Source organism: Colossoma macropomum, unplaced genomic scaffold, assembly GCF_904425465.1.
Source record: "Colossoma macropomum unplaced genomic scaffold, Colossoma_macropomum, whole genome shotgun sequence".
Lineage (NCBI taxonomy): Eukaryota > Metazoa > Chordata > Actinopteri > Characiformes > Serrasalmidae > Colossoma > Colossoma macropomum.
In genome coordinates this window covers 16656759-16678446 of record NW_023494807.1, presented here as the reverse complement: position 1 = coordinate 16678446, position 21688 = coordinate 16656759, and the positions used below count along the sequence as shown (strand labels likewise).

The 21688-nt window shown below is 38.7% G+C and overlaps 2 protein-coding genes across 5 annotated transcripts in view; one reads left to right on the top strand and one right to left on the bottom strand.

The window, feature by feature from the left end:
- Nucleotides 1-428: 428 nt before the first annotated feature.
- LOC118797481 (G-protein coupled receptor 55) lies at nucleotides 429-5832 on the bottom strand. The gene is made up of 2 exons (XM_036556855.1): nucleotides 5774-5832; nucleotides 429-1519 (listed from the first exon to the last, which is right to left on the bottom strand). Exon 2 carries the CDS (start codon nucleotides 1499-1501, stop codon nucleotides 575-577), a length of 927 nt encoding a protein of 308 aa, XP_036412748.1. The 5' UTR covers nucleotides 1502-1519; nucleotides 5774-5832; the 3' UTR covers nucleotides 429-574.
- A 3772-nt stretch (nucleotides 5833-9604) lies between these two features.
- The window catches only part of gigyf2 (GRB10 interacting GYF protein 2), a 32723-nt gene continuing 20639 nt past the window's right edge, over nucleotides 9605-21688 (top strand). For 2 of the 4 annotated variants that reach the window (XM_036555904.1, XM_036555903.1), the window contains exons 1-12: nucleotides 9605-9712; nucleotides 13534-13585; nucleotides 13764-13902; nucleotides 14142-14237; nucleotides 15010-15118; nucleotides 15397-15505; nucleotides 16429-16469; nucleotides 17446-17478; nucleotides 17809-17991; nucleotides 19056-19276; nucleotides 20380-20524; nucleotides 20803-21057. In XM_036555904.1, coding sequence (XP_036411797.1) covers nucleotides 13548-13585; nucleotides 13764-13902; nucleotides 14142-14237; nucleotides 15010-15118; nucleotides 15397-15505; nucleotides 16429-16469; nucleotides 17446-17478; nucleotides 17809-17991; nucleotides 19056-19276; nucleotides 20380-20524; nucleotides 20803-21057 — 1369 coding nt within the window. In that variant the 5' untranslated portion in view covers nucleotides 9605-9712; nucleotides 13534-13547. The remainder of the gene's footprint in view (nucleotides 9713-13533; nucleotides 13586-13763; nucleotides 13903-14141; nucleotides 14238-15009; nucleotides 15119-15396; nucleotides 15506-16428; nucleotides 16470-17445; nucleotides 17479-17808; nucleotides 17992-19055; nucleotides 19277-20379; nucleotides 20525-20802; nucleotides 21058-21688) is intronic. The other 2 variants (XM_036555906.1, XM_036555905.1) reach the window with 2 other exon arrangements.

Sequence of the window (21688 nt, the reverse complement as noted above, 5' to 3'; positions counted from 1 at the left end):
TATTTGTGACAGTATTTCTCACAGTATTTAACCTGACGTGTCTCACACATTTTAAAGACTTACTGTGATGTCAGCACTTATGAGTAGTGTTTAAACTACCAAGAAAGCACATGAAAATATACCCAAAGCATTAGCACACAACTATTTTATGTTAACAAACCATTTGCAGATATTGTTTTTACTTAACTGAAATGTAGCAGCAAGAAATTCCAAATTCCATAAGAAGGTAAGGTGTCTGCAAACTTTTGACAAGCAGTGTACATAAAAAAGCACGTTATCAAAACCTTCCTAAGCTGACGTCAACTTAGAGGCCACACTTAATAATAAACTGAAACCTTTATGTCTTATCTGACATCTACTTCAACATTTTAGGGTGGCCATACAAAAAGGAAACTTTTGATGGACAATGTAGAATAAAAAAGGCTCTATAAATAATGAGTCTGCACTCAAGCACAGTCAGCTTTTGACCATTCATCTCTAAAGTTTCTCTTGAGCTCGGCACGCTCCCATCGCGTGAGAAGCGCCTGAGAGCCTGCTGTGGTTACTCATACGAGAACCAAAAAATGTTTCTTTCTTACACTTCTGAGGCACTGCTGCTTCTGATTCTGCTGATGGACTGCCTGATCACTCTCTTGCTGGCGCGCACCTCTTTGGCTACGAAGTAATAGCAGATGGCATCCAGGCAGCTGGTGACATTGGACAGGCATATGGTCAACTGCACAAACAGGGCAATACTCTTCATGGCCTCGCAGTCTGAGATTCTGCCACTGCGCACCAGGTACTGCAGGAAGATGGCTACATGGCTTGGGGTGAAGGGCACCAGGAAGGCGCAAAGGCTGCTGTAGATGATTCGTATTCCAGCCTGCTTCTCTAAACTGCTGGTGTTGGATTCCTTTAACGCACGGACGCTCAGTGCTGAGCAAGTCACCAACACGAGAGTGGGAAGCAAAAACCCAAACACCTCCAAGCAGGCAATGAGTGCCGTGTGCCAACCCTTGTCGGAAAAGCCATGGAAGCAGCGGAACTCGGTTTTTGCTTTCTCATGGAAGGTGTAGACGGGCAGGGTCGCTAACACCACAACCAACCAGATGGTGATGCACACATTCCGAGCGATCTTTGTGGACCGCAGCCCTCTGAAGCTGAAAGGGTGGCATATGCCGATGTAGCGGTCGATGGAGATGCATGTTATGGTGTAAATACTCCCGTACATGCCCATGAAGTACAGGCTTTCCAAGAAGGAGCAGAACGTCGTCTTGTCAGAGGACCACTTGTTGTCCCTTGCATGCATTTTGAAGGGGAGCTGGAGCAACAAAAGCAGGTCCATCAGAGCTAGGTTGGTCATGTAGATGGAGGACTCTGTCCATTTCTTGAGCAAGGTGCAGAACACCGCAAGTGCGATGATGTTCAGGACAAGGCCGAAGACAAAGATGGGCACATAGATGGCCATCTCCAGTGACTTCATGATATTCTCAGTATCATTAAACACACAGTTGGCATTCATGGTGACTCTGGTGATGTTCTGGGGGAAGTAAGCATGAAATTCATCTGCTTGTTAGAAATCTTTTTTCTTTGAGAGCAATTCACTGAATACAGTGCTTTACAATACAGTGTTTTTCAGTGCTTTATCTCAAGCATATGGTCAGTTTTCACGGACAGTAATTTCCCCATACCAAGGAAAACACCAGGCTGTTGGCGTCTACTGTAAGTGTGTTTTGAGTCAACAGGTTTTCTGTTCTTTTACCAAGTACGGGGAAAAGGTGTCAAAATTATTTTCTATGTTAATCGACAGCAATCTACAGATGTAGCAGATGACGTTGAAAAACACTGGAGTATTCCTTTAACAACACTTATTGTCAGTCAGCGACCCCGTCTGTCTAATTTGCTCACACTTGCGCCTACTCACGTACGCATATGCGTAGACCAGCAGGTTTTTATGATTGTAAAGCGCAATGAGTCTGACAGCGTAGCTGCATTACCATTTAGCTTGGGAGTATATTTCTACAGCTATCAGACCAGGGTGGTGTGATAAACTAATAACAAAAGTTTTGTAATTTCTGAGAAAGATGGTACAGCTGTAATTTATTACACGGTTTACTTGAGCAAGGGTTTCATGCTTAGAAATATAGTGATTGGAAACATGTATTTAGACACTACATAAAAAATGCATAAGTAAATGCTACATTATAAAGAAATAAATCAAGCTCTTGTTTTTAATGCTGCTGCAAAAAAGTTGCGCCTGATGTCATTTTGAAAGACTGGTTGGGAGAAAGCAAGACTCCTCTGCTAAAAAAGAAGCAAAGAGTTGCGTGTCTAAAATGCGAAAGCATTATACTCTGATCAGATGAGCCAAAAATAAAACTGAAAAAAGAAGGTTTACATGTGTGATCCCAACAGCACCATAGCCACAGGGAAGTATGGAGGGTGGGAGCATCACTATATGGGGCTGACTCTGCAGACAGTACCGGGACAATGACCTCAAAGCACACAACCAGCATAACTTAAGACTGGTTTCTAAAAAAGAAAGTGAAGGTGCTTGGATGGCCGAGCCAACCTCTTGACTTGAATCCTATTGAAAATGTATGGAAGCTTTTGAAATTCCACCAGAGGGGCTCATAGCCTTGGGGAACTAAAGACAGCAAAGTATTAGAGTTACTAATTTGTGATGTTTGGATACTTTTTTCCAAACATCAGTTTTGTTTTTTAAACATATATTTCTTTATGTTTATGAATATATACCTTGGGGTACAAAGTCAAAAGATATAATGTGTAAATTTGAAGTGGATATGTGTGGTGGAGGAATATTAAATAATAAAAACAAAAGTGTCTGAATACTTGTTTCTTTTCAATTTATTTAAGGCTGCTTTGTGACAGTGGTCCAAATTTAGTAATGTATAGTAAAAAAACACCTTATTAACATTTAATTACTTTAAAATAGTTTATATAAAGCAATTACATTCAGTGTAAAAGCATAAACATTTAAATCACTATTCAGGTCCTCAGTGGCCGCTTCCCTTGACAAAGATTAAGTCTGTTCTGAGACAGGAATGATTTTCAGTAGAATGCAGCTATGATATAGTTTGGTTTTACAGTGCCAAACATTTGCCAAAGAAAATAATTTCATGCTTATATAACAAATTCATTATTTTGAATCATAATTATTATTTAAAGTCTGGATTCTCCGTTAGTTTTTATATTTTCTTGGAACATGTTATAATATAACATCACCAGCAGTGTTTTATGAATAAATCATAAAAATACATTATATATCAGAAGCTAAACAATTACACTTACAGTTATTATATCTTACATATAAATAGATTTATTGTATCTCTCTTTTGTTGATGACTTATCTTGGGTATAACCATGTCTGAGCTCTGTAAAAGTCAAATGATGATGAATGACCCATTAAATCTACACACTTCAGTTCCTTCTTGCATAATTGCATAACTGACATTTTTCAGAGCAGTTCCTTTAATAGTAGTTAGTAATTTGTGGTAGTTATACAATAATAAGTCTTAAGATTAAGAACAGAATAATAAGCATAGATTTCAAGAACATCGGATTTTGATATTGCTATTATTTTTAAAAGCAAAATCTGTGTGTAATGTAAATATTTTATTTTGATTCTATTACAATAAACATTTCTTTGTGCTTATTCTTTTTGTTGATTTTCATCTACTATTTGATCATTTATTCTTGCTTATATTATATGTAAATATCTTTATTTCTCTACATTTCTCTATATGTGAATATATATATTTATATATAATGTATATATATATATATATGTATATATATACATCTGTATATATACATGTATACATATGTGTATGTTACATTTTTTCTATTACAGAAATATTTTTATTGTATGCCTCTATTTCAGTTTTTATGTAATTATTTTAAACAGAATTTTCATTTCTAAACCAAATTTTGTTCTGTAGAAATTAATTCAGCTTGTTTAATTTAGTGCTTGTGAGTGCGTACATAAAAGTTGCAGTAATGACAAGTGTGATCTGCGATCATGTGAAAATGATTACCGAATATCCTTTCCTTCATGCACATAAACATCAGGCAGAGGGAGGGGGGAGGGGGAATGTAAGCCACCACAAAATTTACCACTGCTGTCAGCACACCTTGCTTTCTCAGATTTAAATCACACACAGCCTTCAAAACTGAACAGACCTGAGCTGAATAGAGAACCCAGAATCTGCAGAAGCTGAACCAGATCCTAAGATATGCATGAGTTTGCTGCGTTAAAATACGTTCTCCTTTAAAATCAGTTGCTCGAATGTTATTCTTGCATAAGCATAAGCTGATTAACGACTCAAAGAGTCATGCTTTCGAAACGCTGCCTTCCTCTTCTCACACACATGGCTTGTGGCTTCATTTCTCACAAGGCACTTGGAACCAGCCCTAACGAATTACACACTTTAAAAATAGCATGAACAACAACATCGCAACGACATCGATGTTTGTGGGAAATCTTTACGTATACGCATAATAATAGATATCAATATGTAGACCTAACTCTTACTTTTTCATCATTCTTATTAACTTTGTTTTGTTACGTATTCTTACGTGTACAAGAGAGGAAACTTTCTCAAATGCTACACACTGCATTTCATTACAATTATGGATAACATGTTACCAAAAGGTAGCATATGTAAGGCTACATGACCCCTACATTTGCCTTTCATGACAACTGACATAAATACATAAACTTTTATAAATGCTTATTGTAACAAGCATCAATCGTCAGGCAGCTTTTGTCCACTTTGATGTCATTTTGTAACAGCTGGTGTTATGACAACTGGTGTTTGGTGGAATAAGCTTTTATAAATGTGTTTATGTGTTTATAGGTTTGAAGGCCTTATGGACATTGCCCTTCAGAAACGTTTTACCTACATGTACTAGCTGTAGTATTTTCTCACTATGCATTTAAAATGAATTCCAATTCAAAGAACTGATCAAATGTTTAGAGAATCTGGAGGTTACTGGAATTACACAAACATGTTATTGCAGTTACGTTACAGGTAGCTTCAGGATGTCCTACTTTTCAGCAAAGAGACTTCTGGAAATCTGCTTTAGAAACAGTGAGAGTTACGGTGACAAATGTGTCTCATGTAATGATTCAGGACAGCTTCGTTTTGACCTCGTAGCGCTTTTGAAGTTTGCCGCCCCCACCTTTCTGCTGGAAAGAAGCATTATCTCTGTTTCTATTCTGTAAAAGCCTTCCTGCATAGGTGTAATCCATTTGTTGCATTTCATCATCTTTTCATCTCCCTTTCCTGTCTTTACATAGTTGTTTACATATTTCTTTGTGGTAGGAAAAATTAGTTCCTGCTTCAAAACTGTTCCAGTGTACTGGGGCAAATCCATTGCATTAAAATGTTCAAATTCAATCCTGCAAATTCTTCCATTTATTTAAAAACTGGAACCTGATAATTGACTTTTTTGGAAATGCATTGAAGTGAAGTTTGTATTTTACATTCCACCTTGGTGCTCTGTAAGTTTGATCAAGTTATTTGTAACAACAAATACAAACATTTTCACAGTGTATATATATAGATTTCACACTTTTGAAAGTGTTTGAAAGTTTTGGAAAAAATAAACAAAATCAAAACAGAAACTACGACTGACTCGATAAAATCTAAACACGCACGTCCAAACTGACAGATCTGAAAATATGCCTATTGTCTGTCACTATGTTTTTTTTTATTCAGTTTCAGATCCTTTTACAGTATATTTTATGAGTACAGTTGTTTCCACTTACCAAGGTGAAGGTACTCCGATGTTAGCGTCTCTCTCACTGGCTTGAATGCAGACTGTGGTGTCAGATGAAAACACTTCTTCTTTTAAACTTTGTAACCACATCCTTGCTATGAGAAACCTATGTCTGCAAGGACGTCATTCAGTCTAGAGGAACAAGCACATAGCCTAGCCTCTATCTAGCCTAATATATAACGTTTATTTGTCTTTTACTAAAATTTAGGAACTTTTTCTTTCTACTCACTTACTGCGTTACTCTTAATAACATGGTAGCAGCCTTTCCAAACATAACCGCAATTAATCTGAATGTGAGTTTAATTGGCGGACTATTAATTGTGGTTAGCAGTAAACCTTACATTGCAGTGCACAGGCCTAGTCAGCTGCAGTCTACATAACCATTTGCAACTCCTACCTTATGTGACAAACGGTGAATATGGGACAAGAGTGAAGTTCTGTATTATGATAGTTTTGCCCATACAAGCTTCCTCACAGAGCATTATTACATGGAATGGTTATGAATACCTGGAACATTGTTTTACGATATGATTTTGGCCTAAAATGTTTTTAAAACACATGCAGGACAGAGAGCTACATGCAAGGCACTGTCTCACTGGCTTAGTACCCAAAGAAAACTTTTTGGGGGGATTTTCCTTAGGAATCAAATTGCCAATATTGTTCAAGAGTACAGCTCTGCTAAAAACTAGCAGCCATTGTTTTGCATGAGGCTACTAGGTCTCGCTGTATTTAGAAATGCAGGTCATTTTAGTGAGACTGTTCCCCAAACTTTGAGTATGGGGAAGTTGATCATAAATAGGAGAAAGGTACAATTTCCTGTACGAGAGATACACATAGGTACACAATGAGTATACAGAATGCACTGTATGTTTTCACAGAGCCATGAGAAAAAGATAAAATCTCAGTTTACTTTTTTAATGGTGAGAGGGCTCTGCAGTCAGTTATCAGATTATGTTAGCCTGTTAATATGTGACAACAGGGCTGGCTGACCTGATTCAGCAATATGTTCATGAAGTCCTTAGTGCCTTTGAGAACTACATCACAGAAAGTTGTTACTAGAAATGGTTACAAATATGCTGCCCGATGTCTGAGACATTGTTTTATGATATTTTTGAGATAAGCCTTTGGCCTAAAATGTATTTTTTAAATGCATTCAGGGCAGAGGGGTACATGCAGGGTGTTGTAAGGCAAAGTAGTTCCCAAAGATATTTTGTTCAAATTTACCATTATTTACGTTTCTCATCAATCCACCCTGAAAGACTTTGTTTACATCCTAATGATTGAATTATGGTTCAATGGTTAAATGTATAAATTTCTGTGGGAAAACATTGGTTGAATTCTCATTTAATGTAGTCTACGTTGGCACCTTTTAATAAATGTTTTTTTAATTTAATATATTTTTATTTAATTTCACTTCAGGTGGGGTAACAGATACAATTTCAGACACAAGGCAATAGAGACAGCTGGGTTCTTAATGAAAGGAAGCTTCTAGATTTCTGTACACTGAAAAACAAAGAAGCATTTTTCATGGTCTAGGCAAGAGATCTGCAATGTTATGCTGAAAGGACCACAGCCCTTTATCGCATGCATGCTTACACTTTGAAGTTAACATGCCTCTGATGCAAAAATCCATGTAAACAACCTTATCTGCGTTTTTAATGTGGGTAAGTTCTTAATCAAAATCAGCACACCAGCAAACCTCCAGTTCTGCCCCCACAAAATTTGATTAGTCTGGGAATGTAGGCAGTATCATCATCTCATCATAAGTGTAGAAGAAGATGTACATGTGTGCACATAAGGTCAATAAAACAAATAAAGGTTCTGTACAGACATTAAAATATCCAGAGAGATCTTCACTGGTCTACTGTTATCAAGTTTTTGCTGTGCGTATAAACTCTTGAATCAAATTATTGCCGTAACCTGTTCAAAAAACTGTCGTGCATTAAAATGCAACTGGTAAATAAGTGAGAAGGTTCAATTAAAGGGGCCATATCATGGAAAACCAAATTTCCTTTGCTTTTTTATAATTAAAGTTCAATGTACTACATGTAAACACTGCAGAATTTCAAAATGTACTGTTTGCTCCCCAGTCCATGAATAATAACTAACTACAAGTTTTGAAATCATGTTTGTGACATCACAACCTTGAACACATTATTTTTTTCTTTTATCACTACACAACTTATGTTTAATTTTATTACTGTGATTTTATGTTTATTTTATTACTGTGATTTTATGTTTATTTTATTATCTGTTATTTATCATCACTGTACTATAAATCCTTTTTGTCACTAATGTTATGTATCCATTTATTAATTTTTGTTCTATTTTTAACTATATTGTTTTATAATACCCTTCGTGATTTTGTATTTATATTATATTATACAATAGTCATAATACAAGACTGCCAATCAGTACAAAGGTTATTTAAATAAATCACATATCAATCTTAAAAGCAGAGCGACAAAAATAAGTTAATTCTTGAACTACAGAGGAGTCATCTAAAAATTAATTACTTTTTTGATAAAATAAAACCGCACAAAAGTAAACTTTAAATGAAAACATTAATGTAGAAAAAATTGTATAGAAACTAGAGTAGAAAATATAGAATGTGGTTCCTCTTAGTTGGAGTCTTTAAACTGCACAGTGCTGTTGTCCTGCAGGGCTCCTCTGGGCATTGATTCATTTTATGGCCTTATTTCAGTCCAGCTCCCATGTGTCAAACACAAGGCCCGCGGGCCAGATCCGGCCCGCCAAAGTATTTTAATTTTCTATTAATATTAGCCCGCTTTACAATGTGCTGCACTACAGTCCCCAGCATGCACTGCAACGTAATGTACGCTTTGACCCTCCTACCCCAACAACAGTGTGTGGGACAGCGGTTTCGCCTCAATTCTACATAATTCTGCGCAATTCCAAACCAGTCACATCACCAAAATGCATTTCAGCTGCAGTTCAACCAACATAAACACTTAACGTAAGCTCAGCAGCTCAGAAATTGAGCCCACGTCTTAATGAACTTGCAGCAAAGAAAGGATGCCAGGTGTCTAGTTCAAGTAAATAGGTAGGTTTAAACTGACTGAGCTCTTGGGGGTATTTAAATTTTGAATAATTCAAGTGTCCATGTAATATTTCAAGGTCTACTACAAGTGTCTGTATTTTACCGTTGAAGTTTTTGCATATTTTGAATAAACAATGGCCTCTTCGGGTTGTAACACAACATTAATTAAAAATGAAAGAAAAACATTTTTTTTTCTCCAGCCCACAGATTTGATTAGATTTTTTTAATATGGCCCTTTCACTGGTTGAGTTTGACACCCCTGGTCTAGGTAATCCGCTCCATCGCCCCTCAGAAAGCATATTCTATACAGTAACACTAAGAAGCCCCAAAACTGGCCTGGAACAAGAATCCCAATCCAGAGAGTAAGTTTACTCTGCACTTGGGTTTGCTAAAATCTGTTACCCTGCCGAATTCTACCTTATTGTACGGAGCCCCTAAAGTGTCATTGTGTCAAAAAAAGAAAAAGTAAAGAAAAAATGTGTTCCCTTGCTAAATGTTTGAATTCTCTTACAATCATTTTTGCCTTCCTTCGCAATAGCGTTTTCTTCATTCGCACACGTTTTGCATCTCCATGCAAAATCCACTGCATTTGCAAGGGGAGTCAAAATCATTGCGAGAGAACGCAATGTCATTACTTTCTTAGACCGCTTACTTTTCGCATTCCCACCGGTCTAAATGAAGATCTGACTCTGTGTTTAAAAACACGCGGCGGTTTGGAGGCGAACAGCTGTAGTCAGCCTGTTCTCGCGCATCCGGGTATTTTTTTCAGGCCATGGGTTGTCATGTGACGCTTTTTCAGCCATCTTGTGGATACGAAAAGAGAGACAACTTCGCATACAAACTCAGCGCTGTCAGTTTAAAGCAGAGGTAAGACAGCGAGGACGATGGGAACGGTTTTGCTGTAAAATAAAGCTTAACTGGTAATACGTCGATTCTGAGTGACATAGAGCCCCCAGTCTCCGAGGATTTAGATCGTTTAGCCGAGGTGTTTAGCCGCATGGTTGCCTGGCCGTGAAGCTTCGGCCTCGAGTAGACGAGGCTTCCGCGTCGGGCTTAGAGAGAGGCGGGGTGGGGGACCGAGTCAAACAGCCTGCAGCTAACGTTTAGTAGCGGCGTGAGCATAAGCCCCACATTAGTAGGCCGCACCGAGGGGTTAACTCGTGTCAGCCCTCTTCTTCAGTATTGCCGGGTGTACTTCACACTCCGTTCACATCTGCGCCAGTTTTCTTCGTTTGACATCCCTCTCTGTTACGCTGTAACGAAGAATGGTCACAGACAAACTTGCTGTCTGCTTGCCATCCAAAATAGATGGGCTACCTTCCTGCAGTAGTTAGCATAGCGTATAAGTTAGCTGGCAAAAAGTCATCACAGCACCCATTTAACCTAACTTTACTACTCAGGCTAATGTAGCATGACACGCTGACCAGTTAACTTGATCACCTCCGTGTTCAGATAAGTTAGCTAGCTAACGTTAACTGCCTGTGGGTTTATTTGGAATTCAGCTTTTGCTCTGACACCTTGGTTGTATTTCAACAAGTAGCGTCAACGTTAGCCACTGTAGATGAATTCGGCCCGTGTAGCTTCAACCGTACATCTTCGTGGACCTGGGGTACCAAATTAGCTATAAACCTCACTTAGCCATATTAGTATTTGCGTGACACATTAGTCATGTTACGTAGCGTGTGTTGGTAGTTAAGTCAGCTGATGAAACGGCAGTGTAGTGGAGGTTTATTTAAGTCAATGGTGTTAGCTTCTCGAGCTAGCTAGTCTGTTAGCCAGCAAGCTGGCTACTGCCTGACAACTGCCAGTCCGTCAAAGTATGTTAGCTAAAGATTTATGTGTAGCCAACGCTGTCTTGTCAGTAAACAAGTGAGAATGTATTTGAGTAAATGTTATGCCCGTGACTACACGTCAGTGATGCCGGTACTTTGTGAATTATAATGCTGTATTGTTTAAATCACAGTTTGCTGATTTGTGTGTCGCTATTTAAGACCAACCGCTTCGTAAAGACGGTCGATAGCAAGTAGCTAGCTAGCAGACGAGTTTGTGCAGTCCTGGGCCAGCTGGCGAGACCAAGACAGAAACAACTAAAAGCATATAGCCCGTCTCACCTGCTACTGTGGTAACAGCTGCTTTAGTTTTCAGTTAGTTTATTTACTTTAGCTGCTCGACTGGTATGGCTCAACATAGAGACCAAGGTGGACGTTAGTGACAAGCATCGGTTAGGAGTTTCTTTAGCGTGGGAGTTGTTAGCTTGGAGCTAACAGTAGCTGAAGTGGAAATACCAGCTAAAGTATTGTGGCTAATTACTTTGCACCATCTCTGCGAGTACCTCAAGGCAATGACGTTTGCGTCGTAAATCTAGCTTTGTTTCAGCTTTCTCATAAAATAACTCGGTTTAGAGAGGTTCATGGTAATGGCACGCAATTAACAAAGCACAAGTAGTACACGTGGTTTACAACCCAGTAGGTAAGTCAGTAAACTTCACCTAAACTCTTTAGGATTTCTAATCAAAATTGAACAGCTTCATAACGATGTGTCCTGATAATTTAATACGTGAAGTCGAGGTTTAATTCTGTGCATGTGTAGAGTAACACTATGTAGAGCAGGCTATCATTCCAGACTGCCTTGTCAGTCAGGTAAAGCTGATGGAACTCCATGTTCCCACACCTTACTGTCAGACCAGCCTTGTGTCTCTGCATGGTGATACAGTGAAGTAAGCAATTGAAGCCCCTGTGTTCAATACAGATGTCTGAGAACGCTCTTCCTAATTGGGAGAGTCCTTAAAATAGCTCTGGCTTCTACATCGGTGTAGGCTGCGCGGAGATGAGGGAGGCATTGGGGTCACCCTTTTAGACGGAACTGAAATATGACGTCAGTGCCCCTGAGATCATGAAAATTTTTGTTCTGAAGGTTTATAAAAAATTATCCTTGACCAACTTCTGTTTTTATAAATTTTGATATTAGCGTTATCAGAATGTCTGGAGGTTTTTAAAAAGCAAAGCTGTATAATATAAGGTAGCCTACAAAGTATCACTGTGTCACTCCTGCCACACACTAAATGTATAAAAATGTACTTTTTGGAGAGTATATCTCACAGCACTGTCTGCCATTGTAGCTGGTTCTTTAGTTTGAACTACAGCCTACCTTAAGCATGATTTATTCTGTACCAGGATAAGTTTCTGTAGATTTTATCAACGAGATTGAATGTTGGCGTGTTTTGCATGTTATAACATGTTTATATAATTCCCAGAATTGATGGCTTGCTGTGCAAGTCATGGGTGCGAACTGTGATGTTAACAGCACTATGATGTTTTAGTCTAATAGCTCCATGTCTGTAATTTAGAAAGACATGAATACTAGTTTAAAGTTTATAGTTTGTTTCAGTAAGTATGGACTTTGTCTGGTAATGCCAGTGTAGTTTAAATTGATGGCTAAGTAATTTCATGTTATCTCTTTAGTGTGGCATCAAAAAAGGTGAGCAGTGCAGTCATGCATAAATGCATGTACAGGCCAGTAATGACAGCTGTCCTTTGACCTGTCTTTAACCCGTGAAAAACGTCTCTAGCACATTGATAGTTCTTAAATACGTTAAAACTGCATGTAATTTTAGTGCCATACGGTTAAAGATTATATTGGGACACACTGCAACAGATGCTGTGATTATTTTAGTGTATAAAAAAGATTTTAAACTAAGGTTTCTTGTCAGGTTATCCAAAAACTGCTTGTACTCCTAGATTTAGTCATACCATCTGTTTTGGATATGTGCAGTTAAAATAGGGGTGGGCAGTATGCCAATATTTTATTGCTGTCATGATGAATTACATCACAGTATGCATTATTGAGCAAATAGTAGGCATCACCAGCAAGAACACTGCACATTTTATTAAAAGAGTATAATTATTAGAGAGTATAATTAGTAGAGCATAATTATTCTCACTGAATTAGATTTTTGGCAATGTATGAGACATTAAATAAAAAACATTGTAGTCAGTTTTTGCTGGCATGTAAAATGTGGCGCTAGTGGTGTTTTACTTCAGTTCAAACTTAAGTATCAGAAAAACTAAATATTACATGAACTCACACTGTAGATCTTGCTACAGTATTTTCATTCTTGTTTTGCAAAGCATAAACAGTCTAATGTAAAGCCGTTCTGTTAGTTTAGAGCAGGGGAGGAGCCGGTGTGGCTGAAGGTTTGCATTCTAGCAAAGCGGATTTTGAGTTTGAAGACTGAGACCAACTGATTTAATGAGTGGAATCAGGTGTCGCCCTGCTTGTTTGGAACAAAAAGCCATACGTGCCCTTTGCGGAAAAGACTGGACACTTCTGGTTTACAGGTTTTTTCATCCATATTGGTCGTTATAGTCAATTAGTCATTTTAGGATGTTCTCTATTATGTAAGACCCATGCTCACTTAACCCTTTCAAACACAGAACATCTGGCTGAAGTAGCAGGTTAATTGCAGCTGTTGCTTGGTAGTGAGTAAGGGGGATTACTGACATGCAGACATCGGCTCCCACTGGCTTACTAATCTGTGTGTCCTGCTTAATAAAATGTAAAAACATTTATAAAAACTTTTATTAAAAGTAAAAACAAAACCCATGAATAATCAATCACCAATCAAATACAAATGCTTTGTCCATCTAACTGTTTTGCATTTTGTTTTGAAATATTATCCCTTCTTTCAGACTTTCTAGGAAAAATGGCAGAAACCCAGACACTTAACTTTGGACCAGAATGGTAAGCATTATAATATAAATTAGTGTTTTTGGTAGAATGCTTTGTGTAACATTTACAGATGCTGATTATAAACTTCTCACTGAGGAGGGAATTGAACTGATTTCACTGATGCCATTTTTATGTCTCTCTCCTTGCTTTTTTCTCCCTCGTCTCTCTTTGTCTCTCTCTCTCCTCTCAGGCTCCGTGCTTTGTCTGGTGGAGGGGGGAGCAGCAGTGTAGCTTCTCCTCCTCTATCACCTGCAATGCCAAAGTATAAACTTGCAGACTATCGCTATGGGAGAGAAGAGATGCTAGCACTTTATGTAAAGGATAACAAGGTAGAGAGCACTGCTTGGTTAGAGCTGTTATTGTATATGTTTTGGTGATGTTCTGAGTATTGCTTTGCCTAACTAAATATTATATAGGACATTCCTACGTTACAGTGGCTATTTAAGTATTAACAATGCAAAATTTGAAGTTAAAGATAATAAAGTGATTGATTGTAGACGTTGATATTAAATGTATTTCTCTGATGTTATATTAAGTTTTACTGTGCTGTTTTGTTTCTGTGCTGTAGATTCCAATAGATCTACATGACAAGGAGTTTCTGCCTATTTTACAAGAGGAGCCCTTACTGCCACTGGCCCTTGTCCCATTTACAGAGGAGGAACAGGTAAGATCAGGCAGTTACTCACTGCCACACACTATGCAGCGCAATACTTGTGCTGCATTCATGCTCTCATTCAAGGAACTTTATTGCAAACGTGAAAAAGCTCATTATGTTCTGGATGTAATTCCTCTAATGTATGCCTGCAAAGCCTAGTTGCACTTCTGGCATTATTCATTATTCATGCGCACATGCTGAACATGCTTGTCACATGTAAGTCATTGTAGCATGACGCACATGAGTAACGGAGTTTGTTTCACTTCTGTAGCAGCTTAAGAATTTACAATCACAGTTAATTTCTTTGTGACGTACAACAGTGAGGAGCTCTCACCGGCATACTGTAACACTGTGTGTTGTCTATCCCAGAATATCTCCACTGGTGTGACGCAACAGTACTAATATTTACCTTCAGCAGTATTGATAGATAAAGAGCTTTGAATACAGTGTTTGTAGTTTGCTTGCTGCTTCAGCTTGTTGTGAAACAGTTTTAAATACTGAATAAATAGGAAGTACTCTTTTTTTGGAAATGTTGTTTACGTCTGGTTAATGTTTACAATACAGTTTAATGTTTTGAGGCAAATAGAACAGAGCACAACAGGCCAATCAAAACAAGCTATGTCAGGTGTGTGCGACAGTCTTTTGGCATAGAGTAGCAGTACTCAGAAAGTTCACTTTATTAATGCTAGCTTGAATATAATTCGAGTCTGCGATATGGTGATATATTTGGAGAAGGATGTTGGTTTTAACTGCTCAGAAACATGTTTGTGTCTTTCCACAGAGGAATTTCTCCATGTCTGTAAACAGTGCGGCAGTGCTGCGTCTGACTGGGCGAGGAGGGGGCGTGGTGGCAGGGGCAACCCGAGGTCGAAGTTCCTCACGCGGGCGAGGTGCATACCCTCAACCACACTTCCACTTTCCCCCCCTAGTCTGAGAAAAATAGAAAAAAGGGAGAGAAAGTCTTTGAAGTTTTTTTTTTTCTAGTTGCATAGACAAAGCTGTTCAGAGTCAGCAGAAACCAATGAAACCATTGTGTATTTTGAGTTGAATGAGACCATCTCTTTTAAACATTTAATGTTTGTATGCATTTCCGATGCTGCACAGATAACAAACTTATATGGGCACCATGTGTCTGTAATTGCATGTGTGTATGTGATTTTCAATGCAGGACGAGGCAGGGGAGAAGGAGGGTTTTACCAAAGAAGTTTTGATGACGTGGAGGGCGGATTTGGCCGAGGGGGGAGGGAGATGCATCGCTCTCAGAGCTGGGAGGAAAGGTACCCCACACGCAAACAAACAAGTCATTGTCAGAACTGCTGATCTATGTGCAAGTGCCTCTGTTCATCCAGTTGTAATAACTGGGACATGAAAACTGATCTAGTAACAGTGCTTAGACTTACTGAACACCTCAGTTAGGGCTGCTGATCTAGGAGCAGTTCTCTTCCATTCATCTAACAGTGTAATTAACAAGATAAGTGCTCACACTTACCAAACATGTGAACTGCCAATCTAGGATCAGCTCCTTCCTGTTCATCTAACTGTAGACAATAGGATGCAAAAATAGCATGTTTTCCATCTACTATTTTTTTGCGAATTTTGAAAATGTGCAGAAAAATGCCCAAATATTGCCAAATGAGTTTTACGCTTGGACGGGGTGGAGAAGTTAGATACGAATACGTAAAATGCAAAAAGGGTGATGGTAAAGGTTTTTTGAATAAACGATGACATATCAAGCCATACATGAGAAACGATTGGCCATTAGCATTTTTTCCTGCCCAAAGTTTGCTGTATGTACTGTAGGTAGTGATGGTGACACCTGTTCTCATAGAGAGGGTAGAGAAGTCCTCTAGCATTGCAGTTAACTGGAAGAGCTGTGAATGTGCTGTAGGACCCATAAATAATATGAAGAAACTCCAGGAATGAAGCTAGTTATGACTGTACCACAGTGACGTTTATAATGCTTATTGAAATTTGGCACTCTTTAAATAGATATAAATTTGAGATATTAAAATTTAAGGTCATAGTAATAGATTATTTTCATGTTTAGCATGGTATTTGCTGGCATACTGAAACAAAATATTTACCGAGCCAGCAAGAAATGTCTTTATGTAATAATTTGTGTTTTGAGCCATACCCATTTAGTCAGCTGTGTTAAGTTACCCTGATGCAGTCTGTGTTCTTTTCCTTGTCTTCTATCCAGGGGAGACAGAAGGTTTGAAAAGCCAAGTCGAAAAGATCCAGGTAACAAATTTTTGCCCCAAGTACTTAATTACATTAGTAGTGGATGGTATGAAAATTGATATCACAGTTTAATTTAAATTTCTGATGGTTTATGTATACATCATGGTATATGTATGTATTTATTTAGTTTTCCCCCCAATCAATTTTTATTTATTTTTTTTTAATCAAAAGCTGTTTTTTGTAGATTAACTGTGGCTTATTATTTTGGAATATTGAATGTTGTTTCACGTCTTTAGTTGTTCAAGGCTGAAAGTGGCCTATTTGCTAGCTTTATGTTAAATTTTCCATTCCACTTTGAATGGTGCAGCAATTTTATTCTGGCACCTGTACAGGCGGCTGAATGTAATTGCTGCACCATTTATTGTGGAGCAGGACATTTAAATAAAAGGGCAGCTTGAGCTTTGTATGTATTTGTGTCATACGTGCACGGCTGGAATTTGGAAAATTGTACAGTTATTCACACTATCATTTCAAGCTGGTCTACAGCTTGTTACACACACAAACCCTGAGAATGTTGTCTGATGTAGCTGATCAAGTCAGTCAGCTACTTTTAGGTGGTACAAGATAAAACAGAAGCTCTTTGGTGTCCATGTTAGGCTAAGGATGACCCTAAAAGACTGGGAATTCATTTACGTCCACTGTCTTAAAAACAAAGTGGACTACTTCAAATGCAGTGGACTAGACAGCAGGAAGTAATTGACGGTCTGCTGCGTTTTCATTTTCGTTTGAAATGTGACCAACGTCCCAGGCTTAGCTGTTAGGCCAATGAGTTAACATTAGCGTGGTTTGCCCTGTTCATATTTCTTCTTCTTTGTGCTTATTTGTGGCAGACTGGTGTAATCTGTATGACAAAAATCATACCTGATGAAGAATTGCAACTCTTACACCATCCTCTACTAACTTAAGTGTTAAAAATAGATAGGAGTGTCTCCAGGTATGTGAATTGATGATTGTTTTTAAATTCTTCATTTTTTAGATGGAGCTCCAGCCCACTTTCAGCTGAATCACAGTAAGTATTTCTCCAGCTCGCTAGCATCTCACCCCAAGACCAGCTCTATCAAAGTTTAGGAGCTAGTTTCTTATACATGGATTGAACCTAGTCTTGAACTAAATTGCAATGCTAATAGTGCTTCAGTTAAAAGTCTTGTTTAGTAAGGTTTTATCGGAGTTTGAGAAACTAGCCATAGATTATTCAATATTGCACCTTCCCATAGTTTAGTATGACTTGTTCACATGTGGAGCACTAAACACTACATGTTCTGTCTCGTCCACACACACTCCCTCTTTGTCCGTCTCCTTGTCTCCACCTACCCTTTTTATTTCTTTCCTTCTCTCACAGTACGGGGTAACTATGAGGACGGTGGTCCAGGGGGTTTGGTGCGGAAGCATGACTTTGCACGCTCTGAAAGCGAGAATTGGCGGATGTCTCGAGATGAACAGAATGGTGAGGATGAAGAGGGGGGTGGCTGGCGGCTGGCGGGGTCCCGAAGGGATAATGAACGATGGTGTAACCCAAGTCCAGGTATGGACCCTGATATCTCTCCCACATCCCGCCCCTCCAGTTGCATGGTGCCCTCCCTCTGTTCTACTCCTCTGTTCTCCATACTCGCTATCTCTTCCCTGATATGTCTTATTTCTGTTACACAAGCCGATAAGGCTTGGAGTGTTGGTGCATTTGAATGGCGCTAAGTGAAGGGAGAGAAGTGAGTTTATGCATTGAGTTGGCTCAGTTTTGTGCCATTAAGTTAATGATTGACAGCCCTGTTTAAGCACAGCTGTCAAAACATGCATATCTGAGTACATATTGATATAATTAAAGGAACGCTCTTGTGTTCCTTAAACACATTTTTCCCTGGTGTTAAGGTTTTTAATTATTATTTTAATTTTGGAAAACGTTTATACTGTATTCTCTTTTAGAAGCGTGTGCGTTATATTGGGGAATGATGTTCAGTGATGGTGTGAGACACATGGAGAAGTTGAGAGCCACTCACATCGTCACAGTCCCATAATATCATGCGCACCGTTTGATTGTGTAGCTGTATTTGTAATACGGATCCTATAGATGCTAATGTTTGGAGTTCATGGTTACAGCTGCATGTCTGTTTTCTTTCTTTTATATTTTTTTCTGGAATTTAAAGCCTATTTAAAGCATTTTAATTGTGTGCTGTAAGCATCCTAACTAGTCTCACACGTTTCTGCAGATTGTGTCTGTTTTGGTGAATTATGTCACATAATCCAAAAAAAATTATCCAACAAAATATTTCTGGTCAAAATATTGCATGGCACTGTCACATTTGTTTTATGAGTATGTTTTTAATGTATTGTAAGGTATACTGCAACCATGCTGTGCTGCTTCTAATTGTAGTTTAATATTTTTACCCACATTTTGCAGTTTCATTGCAGTGATGTGGTTCTGCACAACCAGAAGTGTGGCCATGATTGAAATAGCACATTCATAGTGTGTTATTGCATTTATACGTTGTTTCCTATCTGTTGACTCAGTTGTGTCTAATCAAGCTAATGACTGACAGAATTGATACTGATTGACACTCTCGCTTTCTCTCTTTTGCTCACTCTCTCTCGTAGATGTGCCGCGTTCAGCTGGGTGGCGGGAACACCCGGATCAGCGACGCCGCTTTCCGTTTGACTCGCGGGGGGAGGAGGAGCGAGGTGGGGTCTACCGGAGAGCCCGCTCGGGCAGTGGCAGCATAGAGGATGAGAGGGACAGTCTGCCAGAGTGGTGTCTGGAGGATGCAGAGGAGGAGACGGGTACCTTCGACTCTTCAGGAGCCTTCCTGTCTCTTAAGGTGAGTTGTGGAGAGGAGCAGCAAGTGGATTTGCAGTCTCCTGTCACTTTAGTTCATATGATGCATGGATTGAATTTAGAAATGTGATCACAAATATTATGATGTAAACAGACCTCATAAAACTCAAAAAAAAAGTTTTTGTAGTTAAACAAATACAACTGCTCTTGTTCGTGTGTAGTTTAAATACACATAACAACTCTAACAACTCGCAGGCAGTGTACAGGCCTGGGAAGGTTTGAATAAAACTGGCCTGCTGTATCCTCTACAGCATTGCATGGAACAAGACCTGCCAAACCCACAGAGGCCATTTCCTCTTGACTGCGGCATTAGCTGCAGGAGGAGTTACCTGGGAGTTTTTTTTTTTTTAAATGGTGCATAATTCATTGCAAATTACAAATATAAAAAAATACACTACATTTTATTTGAATAAGGTTTTGAATGGTTTATTTCTAACATGACTAAGTAAACTTGTTTCTCCCGGCAAAATTGTTGATTTATTTATTTATTTATTTTAAATACCCTACTCATAAAAAAATTTTGAATATTCATATATTGTTAAATAGGTTTCTAATAATTTATTTTCTTGAACAACTTCTGTGCAGGTTTATTGTCTTACATGGCTTTGTCAGGGAGTCTGATATTTTCCTTGTGTTGGTCACTTTATGGGCATGGATCATAGTACTATGCTAATGGTAAACACTTTGCAAAATTTGCAAATTGTTGGCATCAACATTTATACATTCTACTACTACTGCTACTATTACTACTGCAGAGTATGTGAATGTGGTGGAAAATGTTTGTGAAGGTCCATTTCACGTGCAGGTTGCTCATGTATTTACAAAGCTTTCATGGATGAGGCCCAATTTTTGTCTTTGTTGGCATTCAGTCAATAAGCAATACTCAAATTAATGGAAATTGTCTCTTAAATGGCTTTTTATGTGTGACACTTTATCTGACAGAAGAAATCTTTTTCTCGCTTAGTGTTTGTGCAGAAATTAGCCTTCTGGCTTCCTTATCTGTTTTGAAATGTATGCTTTCCGTTTATTCAAGCAACTGCAATATAGTTTTAAAATATTTTATTTTTTTGTTCGTTATCCAATCAGAAAGCTCCTAAGGAGCCAATTCTGGAAGAGGCGGAGCTAGAGTTCCGTCCACTGGAGGAGTGCGAAGAGCGTTCAGAGAAGGACGACAGCGAAGCAGAGCATACCAAAGAGTCTGAGGGCAAGCACCAGACTGCCAGACACGAGGGTAAGAGATGGTGGAAAACCCACTCAGATATTTTTGCTCAGTTGACTCATTTCAGTGCTAGTAGGGGGGAATAAACGTGGCATATGTATAAATCTGTTTAGGCTGTATTGCTGAACTAGTTTTGTTTTATTGCATTTAAGCTTTTCGTAGAATACTTGTGGTAATAACGAGAAAAATTAGGCTTATTTGGATAACACATTTGCCCCTGAACATCAGTTAAAATCTGTGAAGCATTGCTTTCACTGTGCTGGTAAAGAGCATGACTGATTTGTGTCCAGATGGGGCTAAATTGGAAGAGGCCTCTCTGCCTGCTGCTCACATACCGGCGACGGTCACTGTTCCAGAAGCAGCTGCAACAGTATCCCTGCCTTCCAGCCAACCTGAGAGAGCAGAAGAACCCGAGAGACCGACAGAGAGAGTGCTGGCGCCCGAAATCAGAGCCACTACAGCTCCACTACACACACCCCTCCCTAACTGCGTTGTGGATGCCATCCCCATACCACACACCGCCAATACCCTCAACACACTTACAGGTAAGAACTAATTGTACTTCCTAAATTAAATGGCTTTCTGTATGTTAAAACCCTGAACATGTGGAGAATGTATAAAAAAAAATTATCTTTTGCTCTTCACAAAACAGGCAAAATACGCCATGTAAGCTACTTTACATTTCAGAAAAGCAAAGGAGATTTTCACCTCCTCATGTAGGAGCTTGAACTTTAAATGCTTTTATGCACAGCTCAGATGTCTGTAAAAGGTTTTGACTTAAAACATTTAGCTCCTGGATGCAGAACTCTGCGCTTCTGATGAAGAATTCTTTCTGATGTTTGTCAGAAAATTCTAGTTTCTGTAACACAGGTGATCAGTCAGCTTGGTTCGCTACGCCAACAGCAAAGACATCAGTCTTTGGTCAGGAGAATTCATGTCGCTGTCATGTGTTTGGATAAATCAAACCAAAGAAGGCCAAAAAAATGAAATATAATGTTGCACTTCTGCTGTCCTAAAAATTACTCTTGGTGTACAAGATCTTATCAGTTATACATGTTTAAATGAATTTATTGACATTGCACAAATAAATCGTGATCAGTTTGTAAAGGCTGAAAGAGGGAACTGTTGTGATGGCTACCTGTCCATATCTCTTAAAAGTTTGTGTACATATTGTGA

Bases quoted from the DNA above. Each gene is read 5' to 3' on its own strand.
- LOC118797481 (XM_036556855.1), bottom strand. From the start codon at position 1,501: ATGAATGCCAACTGTGTGTTTAATGATACTGAGAATATCATGAAGTCA.